Here is a 23,465-nt window from a genome sequence, read left to right on the forward strand (position 1 = left end):
TGAAATTTAAATCTCCAGTCATCATGTCTGTTATACTTATCAGACAATAAATATTTTCAGAATATTCTAGAATCAAAATCGATTACAAAAGAAACATAGTCGTGAAATGAAATAAATTGGTATTCAAAAGTTAATGAGTTTCGCGAAAATCTCACATTTTTATTATAAAGTATAAATGCATTTTGATTTTTTAAACCTGCTCTATGTATGAATTTAGTAGGCATATCGTGTGCAAATCCTGATTGGTAGAACATATTTGAATTAGTTACTGTTATTATATTACTGAATAAATATGTAAGGGGACATATTATACACTGATATGAACAATCATACACCTATAAGATAAAGTATATTGAATAAATACGTTTTGTTATCACGTTAACTGCCGGTATTTTTCATTTACCGCGATCCTTCTCAATAATAAATATTCAAATGTTGTTGTCAATAACAGAATGTACGATATTCAAAATAGGTTAATTAAATATCGTACATGTTTTCATATTTATCATTCTTAAAACATCATTTGTATTTACACAAGTTTTCATGTTCTGTTAGTTTATATATGACTTCTTTTAACAAGAAATGATAAACATAAATCATGTATTAATTGTATAGATAAACAATCTTATTATTATATAGCTTTTATACGTATGTATTGTGCAGATATCTAATCTAACATACGAATACAATGAAAATTACAATTATTCCTTTCGGGCAGTTCTTCAAATGAAACCTACAAGTTGTACGAGCCATATCTACCTCTACAGGTAAAACTCCAAATATCTTTATCCTGTCTTTGCATATTGCAGACTTATCTTCTCTTGTGAGCAGGTATTGATTGATACGTCATTGGTTTGTGTGAGAAAATTACGTCGTTTTCTCAAATATTGATGACGTTCCTCTCACAAACAAATGACGTAACAATTAATACCTGCTCACAAGAGCAGATAACTCTGCAATACGCAAAGACGGAATATGTTGAATTCCAACATTTGATTGCTTATTTTCTGTCATAATTATTCATATGAAAATGCAGACGTCGTTATATGAATATAATAATATAATACCGCTTATTGCTTTGATTACATCATAATACAGAATATATATCGTATTAGGTGGCGATATAAGATTTTCTTATAAATAATAAAATTACATATTCAGTTTATTTATGATCTGTTTCATTCACATAATGTCATTCCGTGATATGAGTTGAACTTAATAGTTCTCAAATACGTAATATAGATACGTATAGTTTGCTGTGGAACTATGAAGAAACTGATTAGGCTAGAATTGTGACCTATTCCAAATAAGGTGTTCGAGTAAATGACAATGAAAATCTCACGAGAGATTTAATAATTTACTGATACAACTTTTTGTTGTTTTCTTTTCAAATAATACTGACTAATAAGGGAGCAGCCAATAACAAGGTTAAGAAATGTAGATTAATATTCATATATTAGTAGGAAATCCAATAATTCAAAGCAAAAGTCATAAAAACATTTCCAGGCACATGTTGTAAATGGTAATCTGTTTTAACCGCTATTACCATATAATTTAAAAAAACAAGCAAAAACACGAAGTTCGTTTTAATGTTTTATTGTTCTATCACATGTTATGACATTCATCATCAGTATGTATCGATATATCTAATAGACAACTTTCCCGATCAATATCTCATTTCGACACAATACGTTTAACATGATCTCATTTTCATTGTGCGAACTTGGATGTATCACCTTAGTTCTTTGTGATATCACACACACAGTCCGACCGTACTAATATTTACAATAGCTCGTCCTTTTCATTGATAGGCCTGTCTCGATAGAAGACCCTAATAAAACTAATGACTAGTCCCAGTACGAACTGTAATTCAACGGTTACATACAGACCAATATTATTCCGGTGAGCACGAACCGTTATAGAAAAGACCGTGCATAGCCACGTGTCTCGAAGATCACACGAGAAAGAACGTCATTTATTGCACAGAGAGCCATTCGCGGCTATTTATTCAACATCATTATTCGCGTCTCAACCAACATTTAGCAATTATTAGCTTTAAGAGAACGCAGGGCTATTGAAAGACGTCTGTATTCATAGCTCTATCTAGATTCTCGCAGGTGACAGCGGACATTGAAAGGCGATGAGCTCTCTCTTCGTTTAGATGACATTATCTCTATGTTAATGTGTGTCCCATCATTTAATTAGGAAAACATTTAAATATGAGCTTCGGACTGTACCGGTAAATAACAGTAACAACCTAATGCTGGCAACACAGTGCGCGCCCATGGGAACACTTACAGCTATGCAACCGCGTCAGTACAGGAAATGAATCTGATTTGCTATATCGATAAAAAGAAAAATCAGAGATAATCCTAAATATCCATACGGAATACCCATCCGAATCGCAGTAAGACTGCGTGCACGGACATTACACACACAAGGCACGTTGTTATATAAAAGCGGATACGATCTCTGTAATCGGAAGAAGTCTAAACTCGACTTTTTATTCTTTCCAGTTGAGAAATCCAATTTTCTATCTGTCAGACTCAACGATACTAAATGAACTCACTCAAGAAGGAAGAAATTACAAGCGGAATAGCGTCTCCGGATCGACTTCCTTCCGTCGTCGATTCTAGCAACTGTTGTGAAAATGGAATTGATCGCACAAATCTCATAGATCATTCGTTCATACTCTATATTTCATCTGTACATTAGAAAAAGACATTTCCTTCGATTAATTTATTACGTCTCTAGATTTATCTTTGTAAAAATAATCAATAGCTTACTAGACTGATCTTTACCCGTTAGAGTTCTTGACGTATCACTTAATTATGGCTCACATCGTTCCCCTACCACTGCTGGGGTGAAGAGTGCCGACACACACTCCTTACAGACGATGGCACTGGACAGCGACAACCGATTTCATCAATAACGTTTTGAAGAGGAAATAAAATCATTGCCCTTCACAACAGTGTGCATTGGTCTGGTATTTTGCCATCAACAAACGGCACAACTCACAGAAACATATGCTACTTAGTCTGGCCACGACTTAACAGGCCTGTCCAAGCACACGGCATATTCATGCAATATATCAATATTGCACCAAACCTGTCCTCTTCGCCCAGTCTGTAAAAACAGACGGTCATCACAGCCATGGAATGCCATCAGAGAAAGTTGTTTGTTCTCTCCTTCAAGCGACGAAAATATTATCTTCTGTCAAGGAGTTGGTCTTTCATTGAAAGCATTTTTCACGAAAACGGATTGCCTTTTTAAGTCAATGCATGTGCTTTCATGAGTAATATGAGCCCAGGTGTGGTGTCATGTGTGAGGTGTGATGTGCCATGTGGTGGTTGGGGATGTTTGGGTAGAGGTTTGGACTGGGCGCTGACCAGTACCCTGAAGGAGGACCAAACAAACTGTGAGCACTGGAGGTCGGCATAGGTGGATGAGCATTCATAAAGTTGAGCTTTGAGTTATGGTGATAACTTGACATAAAAAAGTCCTGTTGGTATTTGTAAGACGTTGGGTCGGCAGTGGCGGGTTGCATTGCCTGTGCTAAACCAGCAAAGTCAAATTTGTATGCATACCTCTTGCCGTGTACTTTGGTCATAATGTTTTTGTCATAGTAGTATCTGAGCGCCCGACTCAGCTTATCGTAGTTCATGTTAGGTTTGCTCTTTCTCTCGCCCCAGCGTCGAGCGACCTCGTCCGGGTCGACCAGTTTGAACTCCCCGTTGGTACCTTCCCACGTGATGTAGTTTGACAGACTGCTGTCTGAGAGTAACTCAAGTAGGAATTGCCACAGCTGGATCTGTCCACTCCCTGTAAAACACCAATACCAAAACGCATTAATACAGAGAAGAAGAAAATGAAAACTTTACCGACGCTTATAATAATCCTTCCTTCAAAAGTTAAAAAGGTCTCTAATTATGTTTTTTAATATCATGGTAGGCTTTTTATCTTTAAAGATATCTTGAAATTGACCAGATACAATGTATTATCAATACACGGTAATGATAATTGTGAGTTTTGTGACTCGCGGTGCACACACGTCTCACCTCTTTACTGTGGGTTAATGTCACTACAAGGAAGGTGCAACTGTTTCTTTCCAACTAAATTAAACTTCATTCCTCTTTTTAATTCAACTTCGACATGTTGTTAAAAGAAACCGATGCTGAAACGTTTTAAAAAATGAATAGAAAGGAGTTCGCTTTACATCTAATGTTTCAAACTCGCGTACATGTTATAAAAGTAAATTTAAATTACTTTCCTGTCGGGTTCCACGACTCGGATTAGTATTAAAGGGCCGGGTCATGGTGTGCACGACACTTCAGAACATTAATCGCAAACGGAAAATAAAACCTTTAACCAGAGCAAATATTTTCTCGGACGAGTAAATTTTAACCGAGAAGAGGATGTATTTGTTGCAGATAGTATTACGTCCTTTAATGGCTTCACAAAGAGGGATTGAATGTCCATATGGCTGTGTATTGATTGGCTGTCTGACTCGACGTCTACCCTAGGGGAGCTACTGGGTGACCCTGCCAGTGTTATCTACGCGTATCAAGTGTCTAACGGTTCCTACACCTGTAAATACCATTGTCAACCGATACACCCCAGTTCAGGTGGAATGTTAACGCGTAGGCTAACAGATGTTTGCTTTAACACTTTCAACACAGCTGAAATCTTGTCCAAATCTCGGATATTTCTAAACGGGAAACGTTATAAGGTATCCGGAATCCGGTCGGTAAATTCGATAACTTCTGCTGTAATTAACGTGGTAATTTAGGAATCATTTTCGCATTGCCAAGAGGGAAAATGTTGAAAATGAAATTCGGAAATTATTTACCGATAATGAAACGAGAATTAGGAAACCTTTAGGCATATTCATGACTTATTGGTGTGGGATGCTGATTTCGTTGCTAGGTCTTTCCGGAAATTTACCAAATTATCCCCGCCGCCCGGTTTGTGCATTAAAATGCTCAATTACATCTGCGAGATATTGACAAAAAGATCAGATACCTATGTAGACAGGAGGCGAAATTGGAAAATATTTCCGAGACTGACAAACCATATGTTAGTTTTATACCTCTGTAAAAAGGTTTTAATTTGATATTGTATACCACGCTAGTATTGTGTGCACATATGTCGTTATATTTGACTGTATGTTACATCTAATAATTGTTTTTTCAATTTAATTGACAACTTTTTTTTAATATCTATCGAAAATTGAGAGTTTTGCTCTTAATTCATATTCCTTAGTAAACATAGTGATGAAATGAATAGCTCTTTTGTTCTATAGGAAAACAGATTGATCATAATAAAAATGTTACATTGAAAAAAGATTATTTAAATGTGAAACATTCCCCCATTTGGTAACAATATATAATTAATATTTTAAAGGTTCCTTATCACATATCAATGTTAATGTACTTAAATTTATGAAATGTGGTTGGGGCTTCTTTATCAATTTGCTAATCAGAGTGTATCGACACTATCTTATAATTGACATTTAAATACAATTATATTGCATAAGAATCATTCACAAATGTTATGTATAAACCAAAATTGTATCCGTTATAATGACTATATTTGTAATGTAATACTTAACCATTTGTACTTTTTGATAAAACGGATTAGGTAATGTAAACACAATATTACAATATGTTTATCTGATAGTAAAACAATATATCGGTAAGTAAAGATAGATGAAATTCATCTTGAAACTAGACATGTTGTATATATCAATTTGATTTGATTTGTTAATTCAAATAACTGTTCACGTCCCTGGTGTACTGACAAACATTTCTATAATCATTTTACTTTTACCATTTCAATTTTAAATCAAAATTGTCATATTGTCTATCAATATTTTCTTTTATCATATCAGAATGTCCCTTTTATAGTTTTTTTGTTTTCATACTATTGATACATGTATATGAATACAGTACCGATAAACGTACTTAATGATATCAAGCAATTTGTGCGTGCATTCGTCCTGTTCATGGGATTCTCGCTTGGTATATAAAAACACTACTTATTGCAGTACTAAATGAGCTTTAATTAAATCTAACAGTATATATACCTTGTGGACGCCAGGATGTGTATGGAACCTCAAAACCCGGCTTACTTATGGCTGATATTGAATTTGGATGAGGGTAGCCTACAAAAATAAAATACACGTTGTAATATTTTGGTACATGTATTAGCCGTCTAACCGCCAAATCATACTGTGATGGAAAAACAGGCTTGTAGGAGATAATTATGCAAATACTTTATTTATTTTTTTAATCAATATGCATCCTACTTTTTTATTTATTTACATGAACTTTAAAAATCACGTTCGAAGAATAGAATAAACTAGTTACGTATGTAATCGTATTTAATAACAAATTAAAAACAATTAGTTACTAATTCAAATTATTTCTTTACGCTCTTATTCAAAAGCTTAACAAAAAAATACATAAAAATAGCATGCTGGAAGTAAGTATGCCACAACATAATTAGCTGTATTACTGACTTACAACATATAATATCTGACATCAGAAAATACAAATTTATTTAAAACAAAAGACACATATTTTCCGTTTAGAAAATAGCAATGATGTATTTTAATGTTTATTAACTGTCTGGAATTACAAATAGATTAATGAAGAAAATGTCACAATTGACGGATATCACGATAAACTTCAATTTCCATATTCAATTTTTAGACATATTTGTTACTATTAATGACAATGAAATACAACCGTTAAATACGATTCTTTTACATAATATAATATACAATATTAAGCTATGAACATATTGAATAGTTTCATTTATGTCTAAAGTATTTATTTCATTTTCAATTTCAGATTTACATTTTGACGTTTTTTTTTGTATATATTGCCAATACTCCTACTTGGTTAGTTATGTATAGATGCCATGATATCGGTAATATACAAAAGTACTATATCTGAATGTTATAAACATTACTGATAAGTTTCCATTGATTTGAATAGACTTCATAGTTGCCAATCGTATTTATTTTATTTCAGTACGTTTTTCTGCGGTAGACCAAAGCAAATGACAGATAATGGACCAACAGATAAATCGTTCCCTGTGTAAACCTCCGGTAATACACTTATCTAAATAACCAACATAGAAACTGTTAGAGTCACTCACTGTCTCATTTAAATATAATACATCCATTGATAAACCTTATAGCTTCAACTGATACAATTGAAAATGATTTGCGATGCCATAAAGCTGCTCATATTTATATTCTTTATATTTACAGTTCAGACACCAGTGGATGTTGTTCATAACAGTATTCAGGTAATGTTATATACAAGTCTGTACTACCGGTAACCTAACACATGCCATATTTCCTGTTGACATGTTTTAGAAATACCTCTGAAGCTTATGCATGCTAATAAGATACGATGTATTCAATACTAGATATGTTTGTAAAACATACTGATTTAAATAGCATCTAACTAAATTAATATACATGATTGGTTAAATTTACTGGAAGTGAAAGCGACTGTCTAAACTAATCAGCTCAATAAGGCCATATCACTATAAATATACGGTGTATTGTCAAAAGCTAATTGTGGTTCGATGAAAGTTATATTTAACATTAACGCACACAAATTTACATTAAATTGACTTTAAAAAATTCAAATTTTCTCAAATTAAGTTTTTATATACTAAAAAGAAAGTTATATTTCAGATTCCACAAATTTAAATTAATTGTCATAAAGCAACAAAAAGACTATTTTCACAAATTGCCTTCTCTTGTTCCTAGGACGCTTTGGGTGACTCAATCTTCATTGAAATTCGAATTATTTTTTGTTTTTATAAAGTGAAGCAGTTAGTATTTTATATGACCAATCGTACATATCCCGCAGAAGTGTTAGTGTTAGGTTGATAACAATCCTCAGTGATCGGTTAATGTTTCCCATTATGTTAATACAATAAGTTAATTACACGCATGACTGAGTGAACAAGTGTATACAAAAATTACGTAACGCTCTGGGAAACTTAAACATGACATATTTACCTACTGTACTTTACAAATATGATCGATTTTGCGAAACCATTACAACGGTAAAACTATTATCCGAAGACGATATATAAACTTCTGAAAAATTCCTTACCATTTAAAACATCAGATCGGTCACCAATACTTAAAATCATACGAGCACCATTATCGGATAGTGTCAGTAAAAGAAAATATTATTTCAAAGATTCTACCCAATATCCGTTTAATTAACTTTTAGAAATCTCGTAATAATTACACATATATATAAATTTAAAAACATTAAATCCGAAAAAGAAAATGGCATTGTTCTACATCGAGTTTTCTTTCGATATAACCGATTATTTAGTCTAAAGTAAACACAGCAAATACAGTCCTACAAATATGTCGGCAAGTTTTAAGAAAATTCTATATGAATACCTTATTATTTTTTACAACGTTAAATTGTGTTAATATCTTTGTATCACATGTTTGAAAATAAAATAAAATAATTTATAGAATAAAATGTATGATGCTATTTTGTTTGTTTGTTTAAATATGATTTGATGTGTCCAATCTTATACGTGCAAGAGATTTATAACATGTAACTCTAGTGCTAATAACAAACCTAGTAATGTACTGATACAAAAAAACACCTATTATCACTGCAGTGATTCTTCCATGGAGATTTTATATAAATGACATTTAGTTGACATGAGGACAAGCAACTGTCAATACAAATCGATTAAGTGTCAATCGAAATGATGAATTTTTCTGTTACACTTTACAATTGACATATCGACCCGGGTTAATACGATTTGTTTTTAGGTTAAATATAGTTTCCTAACACATGCGATATCAACATTAAAAAAATATTTGAAAAGTACATTTATGCGTTACTATACAAACTGTCATATACAGAACATGCAGCCGAGTTCCGCGTTAGTTACATTTTATAAGATTTATCAGACAAATCGTGTTTAAAATTTCTACTAATGAACGTAAGACAGTTATATTGCTAAAGTATTATAACTCAGTACAATAAACATACATAAAATGCAAATTCACAAATAATAGATATTATTTATAGCACATAAGATTTGTTTTACGGAAGCTACATTTGAAATCACTTAAGAATCTAGGCAGAAATATGGGCTGTGATCATACAAATATGTAGTATATCACCGTTAGAAAACTGTTGTGAAAATAACCCTTACGTTTAATAAATAATGTTGTATCAAGCGAAACCATGATCAATGTTTTACTTTCACAATATATAATATATATTAACATTTCAGTGTAGCGATGTTAAATGAATGTATACAAGTTGGTAATCACAATAGTGTAAAGGCATCATTAGTTTTACCTAATATTGAACAAAACTATCATGTGTTATTCAAAAAGTATTTTGTTGACTCTCCTGGCAATTAGAAAATATGAACAAATCTAAAATCTACTATCCAAAAAGTATTTGACAACCTCTTACTTCCAAAGTTGTATGCTTAAACAAAGTCGAATGCAGTAAAATTAAACTTTCCCCTGATTTTCCCAATGACAATGTAAAATGTATTATATAAAAAAAAAGTTAGGAAAACTCACCTGGACTTTGCGGGCTCGATTGAGGTGACCATGCCGTTTTCCCATAGGACGGATCTGAAAACGAGCGAAAACAAATTGTAAAATGTGTGGTGCATTTTTCAACTGAAATAAGGAGATATTAAGTGATGTTTTTACGAACATATCTGTAAGAAATATTATTGAATGATAGAAAAAATAAAGCATAGCTATATATATAATAATCGGTTAGTTTTTGTGACAGAACAACCAATAACTAAAAACCTGACTTTATATATAATCAAAATCTATCTACAACGTTATTTTTTGATGAACTAAAAGTGCACAAAATCCTCGTTCATTCAACAATACAAAACAATCGGTTAAACAGTTTAAACGTGTTTGAAAGCAGTAATCCGTCTCATTCAACCCTTCCCTGATTTTGAGAGTGTACTATATAAGATTGAAAAAGTTTACAACCAAATTCGATCAATCTCTATAAAGATATCGGAAATTCTGAAAAATGACTTCACTAGATGAGATAACTGGCAATAAATTCCGTCATCACGCAATGTTAAGTCTTAACTTGATAAGATAAGAAAGTATTTTCTATTAATGCATGATCCAAATAAGTCATCATTTTAAATCATTAGTGATGTATTTTTGAAGTATAAAGATTTCCATATTTTAAAAAAAATTCTTAGATTTCTGTTCACTTGTTTATCCGAGCATTAATAAAACAAAAAGGGAGAGAATTTCGTCCGTGAAAAGAAATAATTCGTCGTTACACAATTTTTTTATAAGTTTTTGTCTCAAGGAACAATTACTGTTTATCTGTCAAACACCAGAGTGCCCACACAATACGTTTCAATTCAATCATTCAATGATGTATGTCCATCACAATGTATACAATTCAACGATTCAATGATATATTTACAAGCGCCATCCGGAACGGGATGTTAAGAGGAAGGAACCGAGCCTCACGCTTCCCTTAACATCCCACTACCTCATTACACCATAAACCGGGACAATTCCCGGATATCCCTTGCTACCTACCCGGGAACACCATTCCCGGAAGTGCTGGGAAACTACACGTTCGGTAATAATCTTGCTGTTTTAAGCTCTGCATTTGTTAAGCTTCTTAAACACAGATTTCAATTCCAGAGTCAGGATATGGTTGTGATGTTTCTTTTGGCACCGGTGGTTCTACAGCTATCCAATTATCGTTTTCCTCAATCGCGTTTCCGAAATGCGTTGCTGACAATTTCCCTGAGCGGAACTTTCCCCACTATCAGTACAGTGCCGAAGAGCCGTTCTGTAACTTTGGGGAAGGAAGCTTTCATATGTGGATTTTAAATAAGTTCCGAAAGGATGGCGAATAATGTGTACAAACTCGCATTGATTTATTGTAGTCGATATTTATACAAAAGTCTTCTTTAATAGCGCAGCAATCACATCGCCCAATCAGGAATCCATTAAGTGGGTGGAGCTTAGTGGAGGGGCGGGCGTCACACGTCGTGTTATTCTTGTTCGACCTGTCAATAACTCGTCGCGAGAAATTGATCACGCCATGACACGCCAACACGTGCGCGAGTGTTTACATTTTTGTTCGCATTAACAGAGTGACATGGAATCGCGTGGTATTCACATCTCGAGGACTACTACGCGCGGTTTATTTGCAAAGAAACGCCGGAGATAATTTTAGGGTGCATTCCATTTTTTTATTCTCCAAGCACTTCAGCATGTGAGGAGAGAGTATTAAGGAGACAGCACACATCAGCGATCATCCTGCCTATCTATCTATGTGTGTTTTTCACGTCAGCGTGTTTCCTCTAGGTAAAAGAAAAATAGATATATTTCAGATTAGCTCATGCGGAGGTGACTAAAACGTTACACATTTATCACATGTATTTACTTGTCAATCACATACATAAGTATACATGTATTTACACATAAACCAATCCCAGTGTGATCGATGTGGACGCAGAAGTAAAACAAAAGTAATGACTTCTCAACATTTTTTTTTTGCTTATAGACACACCCACATTTGTACGTTTCAAAGAATATGTTATATGTATTTATCAATTTTTATTAATACATTTTACAAAGTAACACTGAGCTATGAATATGTATTATAGTAAAATTTACTATTTAGCCGTGGTTTCCCTTTTCTATTAACGTCAATAATAATAAGAGAATGTTATATATAAAAGACAAAGTACAAAAAGAAAATCACAGATCTGGCGGAGTTTAGTATCCATTAGCAAGATTCGCTACACCAGTTCATAACTGTATAAAGATTTAAAATATTTTACATTACTTTGTTGTTTGTTTTCGCTCTGGTTATAATATATTCACAGAGTTTTGGAAAAGTATAAAATAACAATCATGAAAAATATAAAATAAAAAAACCTGGGACTTTTAGTCATGAGGTAAACTGTATTTCCGGAATATGTTTCCAAACCTCTGTTTACACAAAATATAAAACAAGTTTAGGTTGGTAACATTTCGGTACTTTGACATTTAAAAACCGTTAACATTTATTTACATTTTTCTTTGTATTTTGATTTTGATACAAACTATTCCAGCCTTTATCACTTCTTCATACAAACACTAACAGTACGATCAAAGGACACATGTGACGGGAAACTTTAATGTTTTCTTTGGTGAAAGCAATGATTCACAAATAAGGAACTAGTTAGCCTTATTATGATATATTTACCTGAGATTTGATTCAATTTTGTAGCTTTCTTCTTTAAAGGACATAATCAAAAATAAACTCAAGAACCGAGCGGGTTCGTTAGAGACCCGCATGGGTTTATGTCAGGGAAGTCCAATGTTTGCCTTCGTAATTCAGTGTTTGTATTCATGTTCATTTAAACGCGCCCCTAAGGTATTGTGACTGCGATGGTGTAGTGATATTGTGGTGAGAAAACTCACAGTTAGCTGATATTTATTACCGAATCAGAGTAATTGATTCCACGCTATAGGGAATAGGTGATGACAGTTGTTACCGCCCCCACGCCAAGGAAAGTCTCTCTTTTATTTTCTAAAAATGAAACACTTAATACAAGACCGATTGAAGTGTTTACAAGACTTTATGATTGCATATACTGATACCAAACACATGTACATAACAATTGTATTTACTACCTCGTGATTTAAAAAAAACACTTTCGATACAATAAAGGTAGCTTATTGAATAAACAAAGCAATACAAATATAAACACACACTCTTGTGAGATAACGCTACTACAGATATAGTAACAGATATATGTTCTATGGAATACCATTGAGGACACATAGAAAACAATTATTTCGTCTTTTCGTAAAACTACCTCGAATGTTGATACCTATATATAGTTCTTTCGTTAGATACTGATTCAAATATGCATCTGAAACCATCGTATGTAACGATGTTTTCATTTAAAAGTATAAAGAAAAATGATTATCATAAAGACTAATTAAGACGTGAATACTTACCGCATATTTAATAGTTAGATCAGAAAAGTTGACTTCATAAAACCGTATAAAATCAGAGCATGCACTATTATCACAAACGATAATCGTGTGGCTGCGCGTGCTTACACGTGACTACGTTCGACTTGCACTGTAACTATTGGTACAAATGACTGTGACCTACGGAAACCGGTGCTTTGGGAGGCTTTCGGCCACGTTGTGGAATAGCTTAATTACCATATGCTATCAGAAAGCCAAATACCCTTTCCCACCTCTTCACGTCTGCATTTTAGGCTCTTTGCCCAAACGTCATGTCCATACCACCCTTTATTTATCTATTTATGTGAACATTGAGATGATTATGTGTTGTAAAGCGCTTTAGAGTAATTTTATAAATTGTATAGGGCGCTATATAAATGTTGATTATTATAATTATTATTATAATTACAAATATACACCATACAAATCTGTATTTAACTAAAACATAATTGTCATGCTTTAGAGGTGCTCCCCTTAACTATGATAGTTTGAAATTTATCAATATTTATTTGTTGTCCAATTTTTGAAGTTTTAGCATTGTGAGGGGTATGTTGAATTGTTTATGATATTTTATACACTGCATAAGATAAGTAGAATTCTTCCTGATTTGGAGTTCATGATAGTGTCCTTTTATTGTGGCGTTTTGTGGATTTTTTTTATTGTTTGGTACACTATTTTAATTCTATGTTGCATACATAACATTATAGGTGTTTGCCAAGCTTATTTTATCGATGACACCAAACAACTATTTCCAAGGTTACAGCACCACAACAGGATGTCATCATGATCCCATCAACACCACCGAGAACATAAAAATGACTCCAGACAACATCAATCATTTTACATTTTTAATTAATAATAAAAAATGGAGAAATCCTATAACACATACACCTTAAACAGCTGATTTGACATTTAGCTGTATACATGAACCTGAGTCACACATTATATTAATTATCTAGGAAACATTTCTTATAACCCATACTTTACCATTGTTTGACCATTGCTTAACAAAGACTTGCATAGGGATACATGCTATGGAGTAACATATGCTGTTTTAATTACCTTTCAACCATCTTCAAACGATCTTCAATGGTAAGCAGTATTGTGGTGCCTCACTATATATCTGTCCGAGTTAGATATTTTACAATATAAGACAATGTATTGATACCCGTCAAAAATAACGTGAATAAACTTTCTCTGCCATCTTTATTTACGCTAAAATTGATCTCATTCCAGCGATCTGGCATATCAGTCCTAGTGTAGATATAAATGACTTCTTGTCAGTAGTTAGTGTGTGACCTTACGATTGAAACAGTTAAATGTGCAAAACTACTGGGTGTCTTTATCGATAGTCGTCTCTCATGGAAAGAGCATATAGAGTATGTATCAAAGAAGATATCCAAAAAGATTGGTGTGTTGAGAAGACTTAGGTCTTTCATGTCAAATGATGTTATCAAAAAAGTTTATAACAGTATTGTTTGTTTTTCCTCATTTTATGTATTGTTCAACTGTCTGGAGCGAACCTAGCAACAAATTATATACGGATAAGATTTTTAAATTACAAAAGAGAGCAGCTAGGATCTTATTAAAAGTTAGTGACATTCTTACTGCATCCAGGTCTCTTTTTGAAAAATTGCGATGGATGCCAATAGCAGATTTTTATGTTTTTAGAAAAATGGTTCTTTATTACAAAATTCTACACTGTGAATCCCCGGGATGTTAGATAATATGTTTTCCTATGTTAGAAATGTTGTTGTAAGAACTACTAGAGCTTCTGTAACAAATAAACTGTATGTTCCAGCAGCCAGAACCACGTATTTTAAGAGATTATTTGCATATACATGTTCAGTGTTATGGAACGAAACAAGTGACACAGTTAGAGATTCATGTAGTGTTAGTGTTTTTAAAGGCAGATATCTGGATCATTACTTTACAAAACCCTGATTTGTCTGATCTATGATATTAAATACACTGTTCGTAATGTTGTAATTCTATTTTATGTAGCATATCATCCTATTATTATGCTAAAATTGTTGTCATGCTTGTATATCTGTATTAATGCAGGGCCATATTGTAAACTAGACATTGTCTTAATATGTAACCCTGGATAAATAAAAGATATTATTATTATTATTATTATTATTATTATTATAGTAGAGAAGAGACGTTATTCGCTAAACACCACACTGCTAACAAAGACAATACACAGTAGATTAATCATGTTTGGTCAACAACCTTCTTGTTGGATAAGAAAAGAATGCAGAATATTTCAACAGAATATCGGCATTCCAGTTTCCAGTAAGGATTAATTGTGCATCTAGCAGATCTTATTTAGTATGCCATTAAATCATATTTATAAAATCAATGACTCTCATAAAAGGAGATATACTATCTGACTGATTCATTTAATTTATATTTAAATATGTTGATGAAGCTTGTCCTTGGGTATCAATTATTTCATGATATACTTGCTTATCATTCTAAACATTTTCTTCAGATTTCTAAGTATGGATTGCATATTGTAAAGCACAATCAACGAATTTTATGTATCTGTTTGTGGTGCGACAATTAAACATTCATTTGTTGTACCTAAAGCACTTGTCTAGTTTTTGTGCTCCTGAACATGACATCATATACTAGCAACTTCAACTTCATATCCTCAAATAATCACCAGAACTAGGAGATAAGAAAACACCTATAATATATTTAGTAGATCGATGCTGCTAAAAGTGAAAACAAACTAAACATTTAACTGCATCTTACATTTACTTGTACCAACACGATTTTAACACTACCAAACTCTATTTAAATGTGAGTACCTCAATGTCACGACAGTTAACCTATCTTTATACAGTAGAACTATACCAAACTCAATGTTTAAATGAGTACCTCAATGTCACGACAGTAAACCTACCTTTATACAGTAGTACTATACACCAAACTCAATGTAAATGTGAGTACCTCAATGTCACGACAGTTAACCTACGTTTATACAGTAGTACTATACCAAACGCTATGTAAATGTGAGTACCTCAATGTATTGACCGTTAACCTATCTTTATACAGTAGTACTATACCAAACTAAATGTTTAAATGAGTACCTCAATGTCACGACAGTTAACCTACCTTTATACAGTAGTACTATACCAAACTCTATGTAAATGTGAGTACCTCAATGTCACGACAGTTAACCTACCTTTATACAGTATTACTATACCAAACTCTATGTAAAGGTGAGTACCTCAATGTATCGACAGTTAGCCTACCTTTTTTATACAGTAGTACTATACCAAACTCTATGTAAATGTGAGTACCTCAATGTCTCGACAGTTATCTTACCTTTATACAGTAGTACTATACCAAACTCAATGTTAATGTGAGTACCTCAATGTCTCGACAGTTATCTTACCTTTATACAGTAGTACTATACCAAACTCAACTGTTAATATGTTACAGTTGAGCATCAAGACCAACGTCTTGTCATGTGCATGATAAACCCGCCAAATTTTTAATATTGGTAACGATGTTTCCTGGAATGAAAATTATATTACAAAGTTTGGTCAGTTGTGATTAATAGTATTTTTCGCGCGGAAGAACGACTGTCCGGAACACGTCAGTCGGTTGTTGAATCGATCGATCAAGATTGACAGGAAGTAAAACAGAAATGATCCCGATAAAAATCACGTGATCACGATAACATAAAGCGTATCAAATACCGATCGCAGCAGTACTCGTTACATGTCAACTATAGGTTCTCAAACGAGAGTAACTGGTTACCATGTTTGTCTAAACCGAGTTAGTAATTTGAAAAAAGGTGGGGAACTATCTTACATATGGTCTTTCTATATTTTAACGCGCTAATTAATCATTATACACAGTGTTGCACCATGTGCACTCGATGAAACAAAATGTTTGCAATAAAAGCGTGCGCTAAACTGTGCGATAAGTATCGTGGTTGATATATATATTTAGGAATTGTCTGTGAATAAATACGATTTCGTATTGAAGCTGCTATCTTTCCTGATTTACATATGTTGCAATATGTTAGCCAGATTTACATGGTTATCTATTTTTTTTACAGTAATGGACACAGCACGTATAAAATGTTTTGAAACGACCTTGCTCAACTAATGTGAAGATATATATACGGTCATATACATATACGTAGGGTACAGGCAGATAACATGTAAACAACGCACCCTTTAGTTGTAATAATATGTCAAATGTCGGTATTGTAAGATGAATCCCCCACAATCTATATTATGCCGGAATTCCAATTTACCCAAATATCGGTAACTAGCGTTTACTAGGAGAGGAAACTGATAGTTGCCATGTTTAGGCGTATTCCTTTTACACCTACTTATAATATCATAGAACAGTTCTATAATGTTATAAGTAGGTGGAAAAGGAATACGCCATTCCCACTTCAATATTCTTTTAAATTCAAGGAATATCTGTTAGTTAAAATTGCAATTTGTTATATTTAACACAATTATGAAGAGAGTCATAAACTTATGGATTACTGTTGTTGGCCCAAATCATTACTTAAGTATTATTTTATCAATAGACGACGATGTGCGTTTTTGAGTTCCTGTTTAATAAATGGTGTTTTGCTATATATATATATAAATGACTCTTCTCTTACAGTGTATTATATAACATGGCGATGTATGTGTGAGTACCTTCATTTATTTAGGTCATTGTTACAATGTACATCATTAGATGTTTGCAGTAGGATTCTGTGCTGGGACGCCTCCAGTGTAAGATAAAATTAACTCCGCAGTAGTATTTAGAAGTAATGAGAGCGATATTAGGTACGCAGATGTGTCTATTTCGTACATAAAATGGCAGTCTAAAGTTTCAGGAAGGAGGTTCGGTAGTGTGAAAATATCGATAAATAAAAATGTTTAGATTGATGACTTTGAAGAGTCGACATTGATTTTACGCTAAAAAGCATGTTTACTATTCTTTATCATCAAACGTACGTATGTCTTTCTGACTATGACCAGCTAATTACATATTTCGGAACTATAGGTAGCACTACTATTTACAGAGCACTCCAGCTAATCTCGGGGAATTTGAGACCGACTTATTTTTTGAAATATATTATGTTCTTTTCATAATCCTTTGCAAATAAATCATTTTTTGTTGTGTTATGTGTGAAATTTAAATAAAATCGAGTTTAGAATAATTACCGTTCTTGATGATTGGTCTATTAGTTAGATGATTTATGAAGTGTATCTATTATGACGGGTTAAGTGAGTCTAATAATTGTTAACGTGATGAAGTAATACTGAACACTTCCGACTAAAACAATCTTCTGTTGGCTGTGGTTATAGAAGTATACATCTATGTATCAAATTCCATATCAATAAGACCAATTTCCTGTCAACATTTAATTATGTATATAGGTTTTCAAATACCGAGCAGAGAACGATTGTAAATTGCTCGTAATTGAATGTTTTATATAACCAAATAAAGTGCGAAGCTCATATCTTTTAAACAATGACCATCAAACATTTTCTCAAACAATGCCGTTTTTTCTCCAAAGCAACGTAAATCTGCACGTTCTACGCAGAATTCGCGTGCAACGTACACCTGCTTTGGCGGGCACGTTTCGCCGCCATTATTCAATGCATGCACATAACATCACAGGTCACGTGGCCACGTGCGGAGCATGTCAATATTTGCATGCTAATTAGCCGCAGTCCGAAAGATGAAGAAATCCGTATTGAGTTTCATAGTTCATCATGCAGAAACTACAGGGGATCCTTAGCGGGAGGTGTTTGCACTTGTAATTCATGACGGGGACGGCCGAAAAATGGGTTTTATAAAAAATATTAACGCGTCTCCCTTCGACTTTCTTCAGCCATTAGTTAATGCCACGTGCCGTTCGAAATAATAAATGCTCCCTAATTTTACAATATTCCGTTATTCAGCACTGTCATGTTTCATAACTGTAATTTTCCCATGAATTTAGAAACATAAACGTGTATCGACAAACAAGTCCAATATTGAACTCGGATTGTAATTGGTATTTAATAAACCAAGTTTACAGCCGGTTTTTGTCATCAACATTATCGCCTCAATGTGTTTGTCGTTCTTTATGAGAACGATAAATAATTATAGTCACTAATTAAAAGTTGCCGGATTATTACGAGACTCCATGTAGTGAAAGGATATGATTTATCATACAGTTATGTGGACTATGATGTATGGGCCTAACAGCTGACTCTGGCTTTTACCCCGACAACATGTACTTATCTCCCAGGATGAAGATGTAATTATAACGTCTTATGCATGATACACGTATATGATATACAGACATACAACTTACCTTTGTCTATGTAAGAAAAGTATGAAAATGTGCAACAGCAGCTATGAAACATTTCCAAAAAACTTCTGTTTTATACGGCTACTTTATTGAATATTTCTTAAAATGAAACCCGTTCAAATAATCAGCGAGTATAGCATAAGCGATAGTATCCTATATGCATTTCATTAAGGCCTTGATGTTCTACCTTTTTAGCCTATCATCACAGATGAGACCCAGAAGGACGACACGGCTGTATGATGCAGAGTCATTCAGTTTTGGAATGCTGTATCTATTACCAAAGTTTATAGATTTATTATTTTAGCCTCCAATACTTTAACGTGCTGTGTCGATACGAAAACATACTAGGTACTGAGAATACATCACAAATCCCAGAGAAACAACCGGCTAGCTATGGACAAATCATTACCACTAAATCTCCATGTAAAATCAACAAATATTACGATATTTTATTACAATATTTTGTCCCATTCTTTACTGCATTTTTGAAGTGTATGTCACTGTATTAAATGTTATTCGTAATTTGATAAGCTGAAAAGCTTTAATTTGATAAAGATATTGAATTTGATTTTTTTCATTATTTTCCCTCCTAAATAGTCTTTATTTTACCGACTAAAAAAAAGAGCAAAGACATTTTGGTAGTCTATTAAAATACACTAACACCAAATAAAACAAAGGTGTAACAGACTTTTTTTTTTATACATGGCTTACATAATCTGATGTGCATTTGTTCTTGCAAGGGAAAATTACGTTAATTAAACAATATAAGACAGTTTTTCAAATGTCGTATCATAATTTCAGTTTCGTCTACTGCGTTGCGGTATACAATACGGATAAGTAAAAAAAACTTTAAAATATACTTTAGGTATCGATGGAGTCTCAATGTCATTCAGAAGTTAGATGTTTCCATTCTTCTATTTCTCAGTTGTTTATCTTTCCATTTCGCATTTTGACAAAGGTTCACGCTGGATTTCCAGTTGTTTCGTATTTGACCAGAGTTCTGATTTAGACGAATATTGTCCACGTTATGGCATTTGTATTTCAATACACAGAACTGTATACTCTCTCAGGTCCATTGCTTACTTTTTGAACCGATCGGGAAGCTAGGAACTAGGTCTTAGAAATGATCCACGTCTGAAACCAAAATCAATAAACCATTATCTTACGATCTGTTCTAGAGGTATTTGTTTTTATCTAAGATTTTGTTTCCTTATAGCATGAAGTTGTGATGTAAGTGACGGTAAAGTTTGGACCCTAGCTCTTGTAATCATTAGAATAGTGATAGAATAATCTATCTACTACATGACATAAGCTGAAAACGAAATATGCTGAATGGCAACAACAGTATACACTGTCTGGAGAATAACGTCGGAACTACTACATGTAAAATACACCAGTAACGAAAGTAATATAACACGTTATTCATACAATTCAATATATCTGGGTGACAAAACGTAACATTCCTCCCAGAATATTTAACATCTATCCAGCGCAGTGTATATGTGTACTAACTGTGCACTAAGCCACTAATTGGTGTATGGATTACAAAGATCTGTTATTTGTCCTTTATTGGTTCTTCGTTACAATGACATTTTTAGGGCAGAATGGAAGGGAAAGTGTTAATATTTGTTTTATGTCAAAAGATACACTGAATTAAAGGAAAGAAGAAAAAAAGAGAAAGAAAAGAGAAAAAATCACATAAAGTGGACATGGCATTGCTATGTACCTTTCACAATTGCCAACAGAAACGATATTTCATTTTTAAGCATCACAAAAAAAACACACCTATCAGTTTTAATCGTCATTCTTTCTTTCTTTTTTAGATAGAATATTCAATATATTCTAGCAGGGGCTTACTGTGCACAGAGTCTAGCTGTGTTATCATAACTATCAGGCTGAAGATGTTTGGCGATCAATCACAAGAGGTTGTAGAACTAGTTTCATCTCGGTTTTCCTTCAGAATTGTAAGTAATATATGTAGCACACTCCTCCCCTTCCGTTTCATATCTTATCATTTACATACAATATGACAATATTGTTTACCTTACCAAACTATATGACAAATTCAGTGGCTTTGATTTCGCAATTAATCTTCCTCTCTCCAGTAATAACATTTCAGTCTCCACAACTGATGGAGTTTACATGTCATAACTGATTCGCTACTCTAGAAAGTACGTTCGACATACACGCCTCCTGGTGACAAGTTAACTGCTTGGGCAGGGTTTTCTATCCAAGAGATTACACTCTAACTTGTTTGTCGTTCTGTGTGGTTTTGCCTTATACTCGTAACATCCGCCCTTATCCCCTCTTTTATAGCTTCGTAATCACCTATGTTATTCTGGTGGGTTAAAATACAAAGGAAATTTAATCCATCCAATATTTTCCGGGAAAAAAATAAGTTTACTTTGTCATGGTTATCTTCGATTTATAACACAGTTACCTTGAAAAAGAGGATACACTGTCCCTTTGCATTCTCATTGGATACCCTTATACCGCCTAACTTATAATGGTTCAGTAAAATGCATTCTAATATTGCCGTGTCATGGAGACATATATAGATATAGATATATATAGTCTCAAGAACCTGTTCGAAATTTCAGGAATGTATCGATTGTTTATCGGTGTCGTTAAGTTTCGTCATAACATTTCCCTCAAAATATGGGAAAACGTAGTGGCAGGTATAACATGACTCTCAGCAATGGTATGACATTGACTCCCAATTTGTTTGCGTATATAGACGTCATCGTATATTTTTATGAAGTTATTCCCGAGTTATAGTACTCAGGTATATCGATATAACTACCACGGTAGATTTATTCACTGCTTTTATTTGTATCTACGATTTCAAGATGGTTTTATTTACTGTGAATGCTTTCGGGTATACGTACCGGCCGGCCGAAGGGTTATGATTTATTATCAGCATATCAATTCACTAATTACTGGTTTTCTGTTATATATTTTATCATATAGAATAAATTCACGGTAACTGTATTTCTGTGTCATATGTTTGTGTCTTGATGAAGAGACGGATAGCCTTGAACATTTGACAAACTCCTAAAAAACTATATAAATGAATGATAAACATTTAACAGCGTCTCTCAATTAAATATTAATCACGGCTAGCTTTCGGCAACCCCCTATTTGCCATCTTCAGCCCTTACTGAGATCAGTTTGGGGCTTTAGACTTATATGGTGATTCAGTCATGTGACCTGAAGATTATCCCAAAGGCATGTGACTGAATCAGGCTGGCATAGGCTGGCGGTATGTAAATGAACCCTATTGTTGTAGTGATTTAGAAACGTAACTGTAGACAGTCACTGTGGGTCACAAAACTTGCCCTTCAAATGCTTTAAATATGATTAAGCGAGATAATGATATACAGTTTCATGAATATTATCGGGGTTTTTTTCTTGCTGAAATATCGAAAAAGAATCCTGTTTGTTTCTAGAGCAAACTAATATAGAAATAAGATAAAAAATGGAAAGGAAAAGGTAAAAACGGCATAATTCTACTGATGATAATCCGAAACTATATATAACGGATATCATTTTGCAAAAGTTTTTTTCGATTTTACTTAAATTGTTCATATTCTTAAAATTATCATTCAAAGTTTCATGAAATATATAAAATTAACAAAGGTTATTCATTATTTCACCAAAGACAGATTTTGTTTAAACTAAACAAATAATGATATGTTTAAATATAGCACACGTTATAAATGAATTAAATGCATCACATAGCTTGATTCAATATTTTTCTTTCACATTGTAGGCTTCTCGATCAACAATGACCAATGTCAATAAAATTCTTATTTAAACGATACTACTTCCTCAAAGTGAGATATCGGGTAGAGACAACAAAACAACAAGGCAGACGTCTTTGGATAATCAAACACTGGCTTTCATATTGCTCAAGGTAATACAATATTTTCCATTGAGATCATAATGACAACTTGACCACATTCTTCGTTTAACTGATTTTCTCGAAAACTTGTGTTGTAAGTTTGTCCGTTCATCATTTGGCATATTACATCGATATTCAGGCCAAATCATTAAATCATCTGCGATTTGTTAACA

The 23,465-nt window shown here is 33.3% G+C and overlaps 1 protein-coding gene across 1 annotated transcript; it reads right to left on the bottom strand.

The window, feature by feature from the left end:
* Positions 1-1,580: 1,580 nt before the first annotated feature.
* On the bottom strand, positions 1,581-10,922 carry LOC110453635 (transcriptional regulator ERG homolog). Its single transcript, XM_021502673.1, has 4 exons — positions 10,613-10,922; positions 9,602-9,655; positions 6,086-6,163; positions 1,581-3,822 (listed from the first exon to the last, which is right to left on the bottom strand). The coding sequence occupies exons 1-4, from the start codon at positions 10,683-10,685 to the stop codon at positions 3,290-3,292; spliced, it is 738 nt and encodes a 245-aa protein (XP_021358348.1). The 5' UTR covers positions 10,686-10,922; the 3' UTR covers positions 1,581-3,289.
* Positions 10,923-23,465: the final 12,543 nt, after the last annotated feature.

The sequence above is a fragment of the Mizuhopecten yessoensis genome, unplaced genomic scaffold (assembly GCF_002113885.1).
Source record: "Mizuhopecten yessoensis strain PY_sf001 unplaced genomic scaffold, ASM211388v2 scaffold7473, whole genome shotgun sequence".
NCBI classification, from domain to species: Eukaryota; Metazoa; Mollusca; class Bivalvia; order Pectinida; family Pectinidae; genus Mizuhopecten; species Mizuhopecten yessoensis.